Raw genomic sequence first — 15,997 nt, 5'->3', positions numbered from 1 at the left:
TCCACCAGAAAGAGCACACAAGGGTTTCAACTGTATTGATATTTTTAACTAAATTTTAAGCCAGGGGTTGGATATCCAGATGAACTTATCTAAGTCTTATTATTTTGTATATTTAAACTCCTTTTAATACCAACATATCAATAAATGTATGCAGTAGTTTGTCTTAATAGAAAATAAGATATTTTAAAGTTGTGAATTCAGACAGTTTCTAAAAGTTTCTGACAAAATGTAGCACCCTCAGTATGTGTGTTATGCGTAACGCCTCTATATATACGTATATATATTATGCATATGTGTGTATATTTATATGTGGTTGTAGATCTATATTAGCCATTGACCCAGCATCTGCAGAGAAAGCACTTTCAATTATTTTTCTAAAAACACTGAAGGAAGGTATTTTGTTGGTTGACCCCACTCTTTCACCCTCACCTCTCTGCCACTGCCCCGTGATAAACGTCACAGATCCATAGAACAGCTGTCTAGGTAACAGCTGTATCCTGTGGCTACGGGTATTTGGCTCACTTGAGGACTGAATCTATGTTCACCAACTTATAATTTTTCAGTCTTTTTTTTAAGTTGGGTGGATGGTTCTGTCTGACAAAGGATATTAATATTATCATCTCCAGCCACATCAATTTATAGAAAAAGAAGCCAAAACAAGGGATACCCCAGAGATAGTACGGGTGACACAGCTAAGCCACATCCTTGATTCTTTCCACCTATACTTGTAGCTTCACTAAATCTGAATTCAAGTTCACATGCAATAATGAAAATTCTACATGGAGAGGAAAGCATCCTCATTCTTCTGTACTCAGTTAAACCTTAAATCATTTAAAGAATGCATTCCCACAAACATAAACCAACAATGCAAACCACAATAAGCTAATCACCTACTTGGCAGAAAATGGGATGAAATTCTTTATAATAAGATCTTTATTGTAATTCGTATTTTGTAATGTGTAACATTAAGTGAACAAAGAATAATTTAGAAGGGGTGGACAAGAGCATTTTCACACTCTAGGGATTGTAGATCTTTCCTGAGATCTTTATTTTTAATGTAAAAGACAGTTCACCGTAAAATATCAGACTTCTTAGATTATCTTATGCAATTGGGTAGAATGTCAGTCTAACCACAAAATCACCTCCATCAGAAGACAACTCAATTGGATATAGATTTAATGAGCATTTACTATGTGACTAGTACTAAAGATCTAGCAGGGAATACAGACAAACTTTGGGAAACAATATGATGCCCTGTATAATTTTAGAATAACACGAATTTCCCCCCAGGTATCTGTACACGATTATTCAGAAACTGAAAGATATGATGAAAGTGATCATTCTTGGCTCTGAGGCTTTGCAATCAAAATTCTTCATACTCTCTCTGACCTTGATGATTTGTTTAGTTATCAAACTTGTCACCTATATAGTTAAATTACTTAAACATTATTTCCAGGGATATTATCAATAATCTTTTAATGTTTGCATTTTATCTCAAAAAACTATAAACAAAATTGCAGTTCTACCAGTCTTCATTATCTGTTATCATAATATTTTAATATATTTTCCTTTTTAAATCAATAATTTTGTCTTCAATCAAAATAAAATAACATATAATATACATAGGTATATATTCAATGTTTACCTTGAGAAGTAACTTTGGTCTTCCAGAAATGATGTTCTAACAATTACTATAACATGTGTACTGTTTGGTTCCAGGATTAAAATACCATTTTGTGCTGGAGGGTCTGCCTTGCTTCTATGAATACTTAACATCATCCTGACTACAAACAGTGGGATGAGAGGAAATTCTTGTCCACTGACCAGTCAGAACTCCTTCAAGCCTCCTACCTTCTTATTGAGTACATAATCTCTGTCCCTTACGGTCTCCTGGCTATAGGGAATCATAGCAAGAAGGATAAAGGAAAAGACACCAGCTTACTAGTAGTTCAATAGTTCCAAAGGTAGCCTGGCCATGCTTTAAGTCTAAGATACACTGGGCCATACATTTGATTGTAATTAGATTGCAAGAAGCTAATATGCCTTACTGTAGTCACTGTTTTCGTCCTTGGTCCCATCAATGGTACCATCTGGGTGCATCTGCAGGAAATATCCCTGCTGGCTGAATAACCTTGTCACAATTCCTTTCAGCTGGGGTTCTGCAGAACAAAATGAGATGATTATTGAAATTTTTTTTTAATACACACTTGCAAATTGTCAAAAACATTCCTGAAGTAAATGCATAAATGTCAATGGTTTAAATATTGAAATAACTATTTGAAAAGAAGGCATTTTAGTAACATATCTGTACTTTTTTTTCTTTCTAGAGGCAGATCAATAAATCTCTGCAACAGTAAACCAAATGTAAATGAATAACAGCTAATTATGATTAGAAAATACAGAGATGTGCTAAAAAAATGAATGATGTCTCTCCCTCCTGCATCTAGTGTCTGCCTGCAAGATGCCACTAAGTTTGTGGTCCCATTCCAGAATCACTGTTCAGACCAAACAGCCAGTGTAATTGCTAAGCTTTCAGCAGTCACAGTCAATTCCGGGAAGACTTCTATTTCTGCTGAATGACAACTCTCTATCTATGCTTCCTGAGTTTTGAAATTCTGATCAAATTCAGGCTTGGTTGAGAACCACAGGAAAAAGCCAAACCCCCATGGCCATGAGATGTCACTGGAAAGTATGTAGAAACAGATTTCACCTTCAGTAAATACTTCATCCGAGTGAGCCCCAATACTACAGAAGTCATTTTTCCAGCACACGCAAAAAGATCAAGCCATGCATATTTCTGTATTTCAAACCAGAAGTGGTCTTCAGCTTTTAAAAACACCCTACACACTAATACCATCAAACTGATCTTTGTATACCACATTTGAATTTTTGTATAGCAGCTAACATAAATATTTAAAGCTTTCTCACTGTGGTACTAGCTGCCAGCAACAATCTATTATCTACAGAATTACCACCATTCTTTTTTTTTTTTAACATCTTTATTGGAGTATAATTGCTTTACAATGGTGTGTTACTTTCTGCTTTATAACATAGTGAATCAGCCATACATATACATATATCCCCATATCTCCTCCCTCTTGCGTCTCCCTCCCATCCTCCCTATCCCATCCCTCTAGGTGGTCATAAAGCACCGAACTGATCTCCCTGTGCCATGCGGCTGCTTCCCACTAACTATCTACTTTCCATTTGGGAGTGTATATATGTCCATGCTGCTCTCTCACTTCGTCCCAGCTTACCCTTCCCCCTCCCGGTGTCCTCAAGTCCATTCTCTACGTCTGCGTCTTTATTTCTGTCCTGCCCCTAGGTTCTTCAGAACCTTTTTTTTTTTTTTTTTAGATTCCATATATATATGTTAGCATACGGTATTCGTTTTTCTCTTTCTGACTTACTTCACTCTGTATGACAGACTCTAGGTCCATCCACCTCACTCCAAATAACTCAGTTTTGTTTCTTTTTATGGCTGAGTAATATTCCATTGTATATATGTGCCACATCTTCTTTATCCATTCATCTGTTGATGGACACTTAGGTTGCTTCCATGTCCTGGCTATTGTAAATAGTGCTGCAATGAAAATTGTGTTACATGACTCTTTTTGAATTATAGTTTTCTCAGGGTATATGCCCAGTAGTGGGATTGCTGGGTCATATGGTAGTTCTATTTTTAGTTTTTTAAGGAACCTCCATACTGTTCTCCATAGTGGCTGTATCAATTTACATTCCCCCCAACAGTGCAAGAGGGTTCCCTTTTCTCCACACCCTCTCCAGCATTTATTGTTTGTAGATTTTTTGATGATGGCCATTCTGACCGGTACATCACCACCATCTTTGTCTCTCCTTCAGTTTTGGGCAAAAATTAGACTACTCTATCACGTTTATAGCCCTATTTCATAAAAATTAGTAGAAAAAGAAAAATGCTGCTTCTGGTGATAAAAATTGAGGCAAGGATAGAAATCATATGACTGGTGAAGTAGTTATGTGTTATCCTCAAAAGGACAATCAATGAATTTCAACTGACAGTGTCATTCCTTCACCAATTTATTAAATCAATATTTACTCAGAACCTCTTTTATTGGGCAGGCAATATGCTAAGTACTGTGTGTTAAACTAAACATATTTATTGATGTTTGAGTCTAGATAAGAGTTCTAGATAAGGATTCAATGCAATAAACTCTTTGGGAATGGATCTGCTCCCTATGACATATGTCTTTTGCACATATGACTAGATCACACGTACTTGGGAGTTTGAGGCAATGCCTATATAAACATGTCTTCTTCAAAGCAGTCCTAAGAAGAAGAAAAGTTGCCAAGAAAACTGGTAATGAGGAAGTAGGGTATTAAAAAAAGAACTAAACTGGAAATTAGGCATTCTGATTGATAACTATGTATTATTACTGTGGTTAAATAAATTCAGTGTATTTATAATTTGAGCACCTTTGACTTAAAGTCTCTTTGATTTGAGAATCTTCTGCTCTAAGTAGTGCCAGAAATCAAGGCATGGATTCATTCTCAATGTGTTGTCTCCATGCCCCTGACCCCCAAGGGACATGTCAGAGAAGCATGTAGCTAGTTAACCACACTGCAAAAAAATATCCTGTACCCCTACCATTTGTTAAGCCCTACCAACCTTCCCAGGCTTAGTTCCAGATCACCTTCTCAGGAAGACTTGGCTATCATAAGTGTGGGTCACTTTTATAATTAGGAGAAATAAAAGAATGTGTGAGCCTCTGCCACAAGGCTAAGTGGTTGACAGGCAGATGCTAATGTGGTACGTTCAGCTCTAGATGTGCAATCAGGAGACCCAGCTTTGAACCACAGTTGCTGTGGGGTCCTGAGCAAGTCACTTAGTATCTGAGGCTGTTTTCCTATCTGTGTAATGGGAAAACATAATTTCTACGCTAACTATAATAATTTAGAATTTCAGATGAATAAATAAATGTGATAATATGAAATAAAAAAACCATAAAAATATAAATCCTAATTAAGGTCTAATTTTTCAACCCTGAAAATTGAGGAAACAGTGTAAGTAAACCAAAGGAAGTATTTTACAAATAGACTTTGCTGATTCATGTTTTAGTAAAATATTGAGCTTGTAAAGTCACTAAAGTAACCAAAAGATTAAGAGTAGAGGATAGAAAAGGATAGAAGGAAGGAAAGGAACAACTGTCATATAATTCATACTTTATCTCTAATAAACTTGATAAGGTCACTTTAAGAAGTCATGTTTTGATAGGTAATGAGATGCATGGCAGCTGAATCATTAAAGCCTGAAAATGACTGTTTGGTTTTTTTTTCATGCTCCACTTTCTGTAGCTGTAATTAAACACTCCTTTTGCTACGGTGAAGCTATCCCCCTGTTGGGACCCTGGGAATTCAGGTTGGTAACTCCTGTTCAAGATAATGAGCATACGGCTGTTCACCAAGCCCCACCACCCAAGAGCAGAGCAGAACAAGCTCAGAGTCTGAGTTTTAATTATGTGATGATCTATGAAAGCGAATGTTTTACACTATAGCTGTTTCAAAGGAGCCCTGACCATCTATTAAACAAATGCCCTGAACCTAGGATGTGTCATGGAAAGCAGTATAGCCTGCCTGACAGGCCTATACCTTTATTATTATCAAATCCTATCAACCTTTCCAGGCTCAGCTCAAGATCACCTCCACCAGGAAGGCTTGTCTATCATAAGGGAGGATCACTTTTATAATTGGGGGGAAAAAAATGTTTTGTTGTATTTTAAAGAAAGGGGTTTAAAAAAAATGAGACCACTTTTTGGGATATCTAGCATCCTGAGTGCATTCAACAAAACACGCTTTTTATTTTTCAGACCATGCTTAGGCATCTAACAGATTAATAAAACCTGTGCTGTCCTCAGGGAGCACCCAGTCTAATGCATGAAACATACGTATACATAGTGGGAGATAGCTGTTAAATGATGAATGGAAGCAAAGTGACGTGATGTCACAAGGAGCAAGGGACTAATTCTGTCTCGAAGTTAGATGAAGGCACCTCACCTGTCACTTGAGGAGTGAATAGCATTTTCATAGGCAAAGAAACCAGAGGAAGGCCATTCCAGAAAAACAATGGATGAGGAGAAAACAGCATGGCAGACTTTGGGAATGATGCAGAATCTGGTATAGGCATAATGTACAGCAGAGTTTTGCAAATGCTGACACGCAGGTAAGTGCCTATTCTCAACAAATGTTCACAGGTAAACAGTGAAGTAAGAAAAATATGGCCAACAGAGTAAGTTTTTTATTAAGCTAATTTTATTTTCAATTTATAGGACTCTCCTTGATTCGAAGATTATGTTTTTCCATTATTTTTTCATTTTTTTATGAAGCAATGGCTATATTATTTGATGATGGTAAGACATTGGTTTAGTTTGTTCCCTTTTGTACTCTGAAGTAGTAGAGCAAATACTGCTAGATTTTCTCTAAAATCCATTTCCTCTTTTTCCTGGGCACCCAGCTAGACCATATGTCCTAGCCTCCCTTGCAGTTAGGTTTGGCAGATGAATGAGTGTCATATGGAATGTTAAGTGGAAGTGATGTGTGCCATTTTCAGGCCAAGGCTTTTAAAAGCAAACATTATCCTCCACATTTTCTCTTCCTTAACGCTGGCTGGATTTAGATGATAAAGCCCTAGGAGATGTCAACAAAATAGGAGAATTCTGGTGGAAGAAAAGACAACAGCCATCAGAAATACCCACCTTGGACAGTTAGGTGAATAAGAACTAGCAGTGGTTGTACACAGTGACACCCTTCCTAAGAGAATATGAAAAGGGGGTATAGGGGTGGAGAGTAACTTCACAGTGCAGAAACCTGATAAAAAAAAATGCTACCTGAGCCGGGGGTCAAGGTTAAGGTCCACAGTCATAAATCATGCTGATAGCCTTGACACCTTTGATATGCTGTAATGAGAATGACACTTTACCTCTGTGATCTTCCTCCCCAAAACCCATAACCCCAGTCTAATCATGAGAAAAACATCAAACAAATCTCAACTATAGAACATTCTACAAAACAACTGACTAGTACCCCTCGAAACTGTCAAAAATTCAAAAAAATTCTGAGAAAATGTCATAGCCAAGAGGAGCCTAAGGAGATAAGACAACTAAATGTAATGTACCTTAGATGGGCCCCTGGAACTGATAAAGGACATGAGGTAAAAAGCTGAGGACATCTGAATAAAGTATGGACTTTAATTATTCATAAGGTATCAATACTGATTCACTAATCATCACAAACATACCAAACGAATGTAAGATGTTCATATGGGAAACTGGATGTAGGCTTCACTTTTCTGTAAATGTAAAACCATTTTCAAATAAAAAGTTGATTAAAAATAATAATTAGAGCCACAAAAGCAAGTAAGAAATTTTACCTTCAAAGAGGTTGGTGAGAAAGAAGGTAAAGCATAGGAACTCACGTTCAGCACCGCTTCCCTTCAGGATGACGTGGCAATTTCCGCAGAAGGTTTGACTTCAAAGCCACTCAGAAAAGCTGAGACCTGAAGGAATTACATTCCTGCTGCCTTAAAGTGTACTGCCTTAAAGTGCAGTGCTTACCTAGGTACACGCTGGAAACCAGAACACAGACAGAGCCAAGGAAGCCTAATCACACATCTCAAAATGAATACTAGATTGTAGAAAACAGAGTGAATTTTAGAATTGGAAAGGAACTCAGAATCCAATACCTTCCTGCATCAAAATACCTTCCTTCATCAAGTTCAAAGACAAAAAAGAAAAACTGAGCCTCAGAGGGAAAATGTCTTGTCCAAGGTCATCCAGCCAACACACGGATGAGTTAGGAAAAGACTCGTCTCTGATGTACTGAATGAACACTGTCCTTTCCTTCCCAAAGAGCAGCCAAGACATATCTGTATATATCTTGTGCAAGCTGCAGGACTGGGGGTCAAGAAGCTAGAGAAGAGATGACAAGGAGAGGCAGGAGCACCTAGCTGTGCATCAGTTACTGAAGTGTGGGAGTGACAAAGGAAAGGAGTCCTAGGAAACCGTGCAAGAAATATGTATTTAATATCAACACATTTTATACACATGCATATATATGTGAGATACTACAATTGCACTGTGTTTATCTAGGGCCAGCCTATTCAACATCTGCACCTAAACTTACAGAAAATGCCCCCATGTAAACTCCAATCTAAAATGAAAAATATAGGGCTTCCCTGGTGGCGCAGTGGTTGAGAGTCCCCCTGCCAATGCAGGGGACACGGGTTCATGCCCCGGTCCGGGAGGATCCCACATGCCACGGAGCGGCTGGGCCCGTGAGCCACGGCTGCTGAGCCTGTGCGTCCGGAGCCTGTGCACCACAATGGGAGAGGCCACAGCAGTGAGAGGCCCGTGTACCTCAAAAAAAAAAATATATATATATATATATATATATATATATATATATATATGATCCAAACTTTATTATGAGCTATATCCAGAGAATTAATAGTATTTATTATAATAACAATGGCTGTATTATGAACCCATCTACTTTGTACCAGGCACTCCCCCAATGATTTCACTACAGTCGTATCTGGTATTCACAACAACTTAATGTGTAAGGTACTTTTTCTCATTTGTCAGGTGAGATTATCGAGATTCAGAGAAGCTACATCACTTACCCTATAGCTTACAGGACTAGTAAGTGAAGAGGCAGTCTAGCGTAACATTCTATGGTCCCAGTTGTTCGCCAGCACTGTTCAGTCACTTTAAAAAAGACACCGGCAAAACTGGAACATGTCCAGAGAAGAGGAGCAAAATAAAGAGGGTGGTACAAAGGACTGTCATAGGAAGAAGGCTGAATGGACAGTCAATATGCAGCCTGGAGAAAGGAGGATGCAGGGGACGTGAGAGCTGTCCCCACTTTCTTGAGATTAGAAGTAAGAAGACAGAAGAAGAGACAGAAGCAAGAAGAGGCCAATTTGTTCTAGTAGCTCCACAGGGAAAGAACTAGGGCCGATGGCTGAACGTTACAGGGAGGCAGGTAAAAATGAACTTTCTGTAAACTGCATTCAAAAAGAAAACAGGCTGCCTAAGGAAAGAGTGAGTTCTCCATCATTGGACAGAAGCAAACAGAGAGAAGCAGAAAAAACTACAGGTCAGGACAGCTATGAAGGACACAGATATCTCTGAAAGCAAAGGCATTCTGCATGGCAATGCAAGGTTCTTTCTAGCCCTGAGGTCCTGGAAAGCTTTGAGATAAGCCAGATGGCCGTTAAATACAAGTTCATGTTTCTGTTTCTTAGTGTGTGCTTAGGACAGGGAATTGAAAAGACTGTTTAGCAGGCATCCTGCAAATGGAGAGTACTTTGTAAAAGCTAAGCATGCATTGTGTAGTAATTTGATGGGGCTTTTTAATCAGTTTCTGTGGGCTTACAAACCAGACCCTTGGTATCAAGGTTTAATGTTGCCCACTTAAAGGAACGGAGATCGAAGAGGCTGTTAAACTGTGATTCTTGTCAAGTGCTTCTGGGCTTCGTACCACTGCAGATTTCAAAATTAGATTGTCAGGGTAGGAGACTGTTCATCAACAGATATATTTATGATAATCACAGCTAAAGGGTATAGACTAGGGCACATTTACATACCATAAATCAAAGCCCCAGACAAATCGGAAATGGATACAGTAACACAGGTGAAAGAGGATAGAACTTATCTGGACTTTTGAACACTCTGCAGAAATGACAATCACACTAAACTGGGGGAATTCATTAAAAATACTTGTTGTTTAGTAAAAGAGACATAGACCTGAGACCCCACATTCACTCGGGGGACTGTAGCGAATAAGGCGGAGATGTGACATCATGGCCTAGCAGAATCTGTCTGCTCTATGGGGTAAAGATTACCACGTCCTGGGCTTCCCTGGTGGCGCAGTGGTTGAGAGTCCACCTGCCAATGCAGGGGACACGGGTTCGTGCCCCGGTCCGGGAAGATCCCACATGCCACGGAGCAGCTGGTCCCGTGAGCCATGGCCGCTGAGCCTGCGCGTCCAGAGCCTGTGCTCCGCAACGGGAGAGGCCACAACAGTGAGAGGCCCGCGTACCGGAAAAAAAAAAAAAATTATTACCACGTCCTGTCGTGAGTCCTCAGTCTTCCCATAGGTCAAGTGAAGGTGATGGTGCCCTCAGCAGTTACCCATCTAAGGGACATGGAAATCCCTGTGAAGCACTAATGATGGCGAAAGGATTCTGTATCTATAAGCGGAGATCTATTTTCTCAATCAGCAGATACTGGTAGCATGTTTTATTAAAAAATCAAGTATTTACCGAGCACCAGACTTTCTGGTGGGTATTCTAGGTAGAGGGGAGAACCAGTGATATGGTCATAAAACAGCTCTTTTTAAAAAAATGCCCCAAACCTGATTTCCATGGGACTGATTTCCACAGGGTAAATCTTCCCACCGTGGCTGATTTAAAACTATCATTTGACCTCAATGGATGCAGAGCTGGAGCAGAAGAAATGAGCATCCCAGGCTCCAGGATCCAGCACAGCACTGAATACAACAGAGAACAAGCCATGAAGCTTACATTCCAGCAGGAAAGACAAGAAGTAAACAAACAATTCATACATAAAGAGTTTTCGTATAGGTGCCATGATGAAAATGAAAGCAATGAAAAAGGATGGAGGGTCCAGAGGATGGATGTGTTGTGAACAGCGTGGTTAGAAGTGGACTTCACCGAGACCTGATGAAGAGCCGTGGAGTAATAGCTAAGAGCATCGGAAAGAGGGACTAGCAGATGCAAAGTAATCCTAATGCTTGAAAAGACTGGGAACCAGCAGACGAGAGGCTCTCTGAAGATCCTCCTCTCGACCAGGAGTTGGCAAACTACAGTCCTGTCGCTGCCAATTCTGTAAATAAAGTTTTATTGGAACACAGCCTGTGCGCCTTCATTCACACATTTGCCCCTGGCTACTTTCGTGCTACAACAACAGAGATGAGTAGTTGCAATGGAGACCCTACAGCCTGAAAAGGCTGAAATATTTACTAACAGGCCCTTTCCAGAAAAAGCTGGCCATCCCTTGCTCTAGACCCTTGCCGATGTAGTTCCCTCTGCCTGAAACGCATATCCCATGCCCTGCCTTCTCTCTGCCCAGAATTCCTCCTCAGTCTTCCAGGTTCAGCTGTCTTCCACGGGGCCTTCCCTGACACCCTGAGGCTAAATTAATCACTCCCTCTGCACAGCTCCCTCAGGCACAGGCTAGGAGAGGACTCCCTACACTGTTACAGCTGTTTGCATATGATCTGTCTCTGCTGAACTAGGTACAGCTCCTCAAGGGCAAGGACCTTGAATGATTCATGACCCTGTCCCAGTACATAGCACAGTGCCAGGCACCGGGTAGGTGAGAGGTATGTGTATGTGGATAGAAAGGAGATAAGTTATATCTGGGATTTTCCACTGTGACCCGTGACTTTTAGAGGAGCTCCTCATTTGTAAGAAAGATGTTTATAGCCTTTGAATATCATGCCTCCAGCCTTCAGTGCCTTTCTTTCCATTTTCAGTCTCGACTCAGCCCCTCCACAATGAACACAGTTGACAAGCACAGCGGCATTCTCCATAAACTGAACAGTCTCGAAAGCCCTGTTCAGCGGGAATCAAGTGACCTTGAGACGGGCAATCCTTAACCTTCATGCTGCCTCAAAGCTAAATGGAAAGAAGGACACGCTTTTTCCAGAATATCCTCTTCACTAAACCAGTCTGAGCTGGGGGAGGCGGGAGAAGCAGGGCAGGGAAATGCCCATCAGGATGGGGTTTCTGTACTGAGCCAATTTTATTCCTCATACCATTAACCCCCTCCCTCCCAGCTTCCTCTCTATAAGATGCTCATGGGGCTTCCCTGGTGGCGCCGTGGTTGAGAGTCCGCCTGCCAATGCAGGGGACACGGGTTCGTGTCCCGGTCTGGGAAGATCCCACATGCCGCGGAGCGGTTGGGCCCGTGAGCCATGGCCGCTGAGCCTGCGCGTCCGGAGCCTGTGCTCCGCAATGGGTGAGGCCACAACAGTGAGAGGCCCATGTACCGCAAAAAAAAAAACCCAAAAAACAAACCAAAAAAAAAGATGCTCATGAAAATTTAAAATAACTCAACTACCATTTACTGACTTCCAACGTGTACTAGGTGCTGGGTACAAAGCTGAGTAAGATGCAATTCCTGCCTTGAAGGCACCCACGGCCTCCTCACTGAGATGCACACACAACTAACCATACCCAGTGAACATGGAAAGTGCTCTCCTAGAGGAACAAACAAAATGCCACGGAATCACAGAGCACGGGTGCTAACTTTACCTGGGATGATGTGTTCTGGGACAAGAAGCAGTTAAGGAAGGCTTCAGAGATGAAGCAACATTTTAGACTTGGCCTTGAACAGGCAGGGCAGTTGTGCTTTGAGCAGCATAAGCAGGAGGGGCAGCCCCATGGGGCACACAAACAGCATGTTCAGAGACTGGGCAAGCACACTGGCATGGCCAGGGTGTGGGGATATAAGAGGGTGCACGCAGTGGCTGGAGGTGACAGCAGAAGGGAAATATGGTCCCAGGACACTTGAGGTTCTTTAAGCAAAGCTAATAAAGTTTACCTTTTTTTTTTTTTTTTTTTTTTGCGGTACGCGGGCCTCTCACTGCTGTGGCCTCTCCCGTTGTGGAGCACAGGCTCCGGACGCACAGGCTCAGCGGCCATGGCTCACGGCCCCAGCCGCTCCGCGGCATGTGGGATCTTCCCGGACCGGGGCACAAACCCGTGTCCCCTGCATCGGCAGGTGGACTCTCAACCACTGCGCCACCAGGGAAGCCCCTAAAGTTTACCTTTTAAACCAATGATCTCCAAACTCTTTTGAGCATACATCTCCATCTGTTAAATCTACAGCCTCCGTATGAAATGGAGCAGGACACTCTTGAGGCCTTCCCAGGACAGAACCCCACCCTCCCAGGTCCTCTGCCTTGTCTGTAGAAAAACTTTAGTCAAAGAAGAAATGTAATCAGAGAAATGAGAAAATACAGAAACAAAGGAAAAGCAGTCAAACAAGACCAAATAATAATAGCTTAGTCATTAAATAAAGTCAAGGACTTTTAGTTCCTCCTCAAGGGCTACGGATAGTACTCTGAGCCATATCCTGTGAGCTGTTTCGTAGAGACTTAAACTCCCACCAGGTGGAACAAGTTAACCGCATGATGGCCAGACTGTAGCCATGACATAAGCTGCCACAATTCCGAGAACTGGCCTCAAAGAAATGGGAAAAAACCGACCCTGGAACTGAAGGCACCTGGGACTGAACTCAAACCAACCCTGGAACTGTACTTAAAACAATCAAGATGACACTGATCAGACCACCACATGACTAACTTCAAGATGATTGTCAGAGCTGTGTCTTTTCTACATGTAGCTCCCTCCCTCTGCCCATACACCCATGAATCTCCCCTTTAAAAGCTCTTGCCTACTGAATGTCAGGGGGCAGTTGGCCTTTGGACATGAGCCTGCCCTCTCCCCCAGTTGCCAGCCTCTGAAATAAAGCAAACTTTCCAAACAAACTTATGGTTACCGAAAGGGAAACATTGGGGGGAGGGATAAACCAGGAGCTTCGTATTAACATACACAAACTACTATATATAAGATAGATAACCAACAAGGACCTAATGTATAACACAGAATATCACTCAATATTCTGTAATAACCTGTATGGGGAAAGAATCTGAAAAAGAACGGATATATGTATAGGTATAACTGAGTCACTTTGCTGTACACCTGAAACTAACATCACACTGTAAATCAACTATACTCCAATAAAATATAAACAAAAAAAAGAAAATCCAAACTTACAAATAAGATTTACAAAAAAAGAAAGCAAACTTTCCTTTCCACCAACCTTGCCTCTCACGTATTGGCTTTCAAGCAGCAAGGAGCCAGACCTGAATTTTGGTAACACATGTATATGTATTTATTATTTATAAACTACATGTAGGTAATTTATAAATACCATATATTATGCATATATTGTAAATGAAAGTTCAAATGTTTAAAAAGGACCAATACTAAACCCACACAAAAATTAAAATACCCACATGACAAACGTTTGTCTTGCCCCGCTCACTTCAGAGAAGAGAAGCATTAGGGACCACTGCATCAGACGATAGGGAAACTGAAGGATTTTAAGCCTGGGGATAAATTATGAGGGCAGTATTTTAGAAAGCCATACTGGGGAACAATAGAGAAGGATGACTTAGAGTGGGTGGTGCTGTGGTTGTGGAAGCCACGTAGGAAGCTGTGACATATAATAAGGCCTTAGGTAGGCAGTGGCAATGAGGATGGAGAGAAGACATCAGCCTGAGGACTGATGCTTGGTGGGACCTGGTAGATGACAGGATGTGTAGAGTCTCTTCAGCTCTGGAAAAATGTGTGACCTCTCCCTCCCTAAATCCAAGTCTATCATTAGGCTTCTAAGAAAGCCCTGTGTCAGTGTAGAATATCATGGAAAATGAGGGTGGAAAAAGCTTAATGTGAGCATTCCTAGGAAGCCAAATGACTTCTTTGCCTTTCTAAGGATTTCCGTTCATGAAGGGGAGTTTGATACTGGTCAACCTCACTGAGTCACAGCCCCTTGGTTTTTCTCAGACTGTCATCCAAGAAATGGACCTTGTCTTCCAGGCAATTCATGAATGAGCTATGGCGGATGAAAACCACAAGATATTTCACACATGAAAATCCTAGAATCTGAAGATTTTAGAACCAGAAAAGCCCTTCAGGATGATCTAATTCTACAGATGAAGAAGCAGAACACCAGAGAGAGGGGAAACCCATGAAAGCATGTCTTCCAATCCCTGGAGTTGGGGCTCTTTAATACATCATGATCCTTCTGTGCTGCACCCCTTTAAATGAAAACCATTTTTCATCCTCTCACAGGTATCCTGGCTTTATCCCAAATGAGCTGTGTGGTATCCAGAAAGCTATTTCATTTCTTTATACACAGGTATACTTTGCTTCTTGTGAAACTGTTTGAATGACTAGGACCTGCTTCTGAAGGCTGTTCTAAGGAATTAAGAATACACATTATACCAGTGGGATGGGGGGCAATATAGGGGTGTGGAATGGGAGGCACAAACTACTGGGTGTAAGATAGACTCAAGGACATATTGTACAACGCGGGGAATAGAGCTAATATTTTGTAATAACTGTAAATAGAAAGTAACCTTTAAAAATTGTATAAAATTTTTTTAAATTGTTTTTTAAAGAATACACATTGTAGCATGTTCTATAACCAGCAAGTGGCCTTGCTTGTGGGGTAGATTAACTTTCTGATAGAATTTATGTCGTTTGGAAGACCCACGGTTAGGAGCAGTAGCCATGGGCAAATTCTCCTGTGTTTTTTTTTTGTTTTAGTTTTTGTTTTTTTGTGGTACGTGGGCCTCTCACTGTTGTGGCCTCTCCCGTTGCGGAGCACAGGCTCCGGACACGCAGGCTCAGCAGCCATGGCTCACGGGCCCAGCCGCTCCGCGGCACGTGGGATCTTCCCGGACCGGGGCACGAACCCGTGTCCCCTGCATTGGCAGGCGGACTGTCAACCACTGCGCCACCAGGGAAGCCCTCTCCTGTTATTCACAGATAACAGTTGTCAAGTATATACCACATACCAAGTGCTTTATGTGGATTATCCGTTTAAATTCTCACAGAAATAACTGAAGGCAGACATTGGGCATTTTTTTATAGATTAGGAAACTGAGGCTTACAGAGGTTAAGTCACTTGCTCTAAATCACAGAGGTAATAAATGCCAGAACCAGGTGTTGAAGCCAGAATTCTTTGCTCTTTACACCTTCTCATTGCTAATCATCAGTTGCTTCTTGAAGAAATCTAACATGCTGATACTTCTCTCTTCTTCCTTTATGGTGATCAGCCCACAAAAATAGTAGAAACCTATGAAGGAAGGGACCTAGAACAAACAGCAAACACTAAGCTGGAGTTAAAGCTTTTGGCCTCCCAGT

The 15,997-nt window shown here is 41.3% G+C and overlaps 1 protein-coding gene across 2 annotated transcripts in view; it reads right to left on the bottom strand.

Annotated features, from left to right (window-relative positions):
- FGF12 (fibroblast growth factor 12) overlaps positions 1–15,997 on the bottom strand; it is a gene marked incomplete at both ends in the record, with an annotated part of 353,542 nt that overhangs the window by 194,010 nt on the left and 143,535 nt on the right. For both annotated transcript variants that reach the window (XM_082840461.1, XM_082840460.1), the window contains one exon: positions 2,049–2,159. In XM_082840461.1, the coding sequence (XP_082696587.1) occupies positions 2,049–2,159 (111 nt within the window). The remainder of the gene's footprint in view (positions 1–2,048; positions 2,160–15,997) is intronic.

The sequence above is a fragment of the Leucopleurus acutus genome, assembly GCF_964270905.1.
Source record: "Leucopleurus acutus genome assembly, chromosome: 5".
Classification (NCBI taxonomy): domain Eukaryota; kingdom Metazoa; phylum Chordata; class Mammalia; order Artiodactyla; family Delphinidae; genus Leucopleurus; species Leucopleurus acutus.
This window is presented reverse-complemented; position numbering and strand designations above follow the sequence as displayed.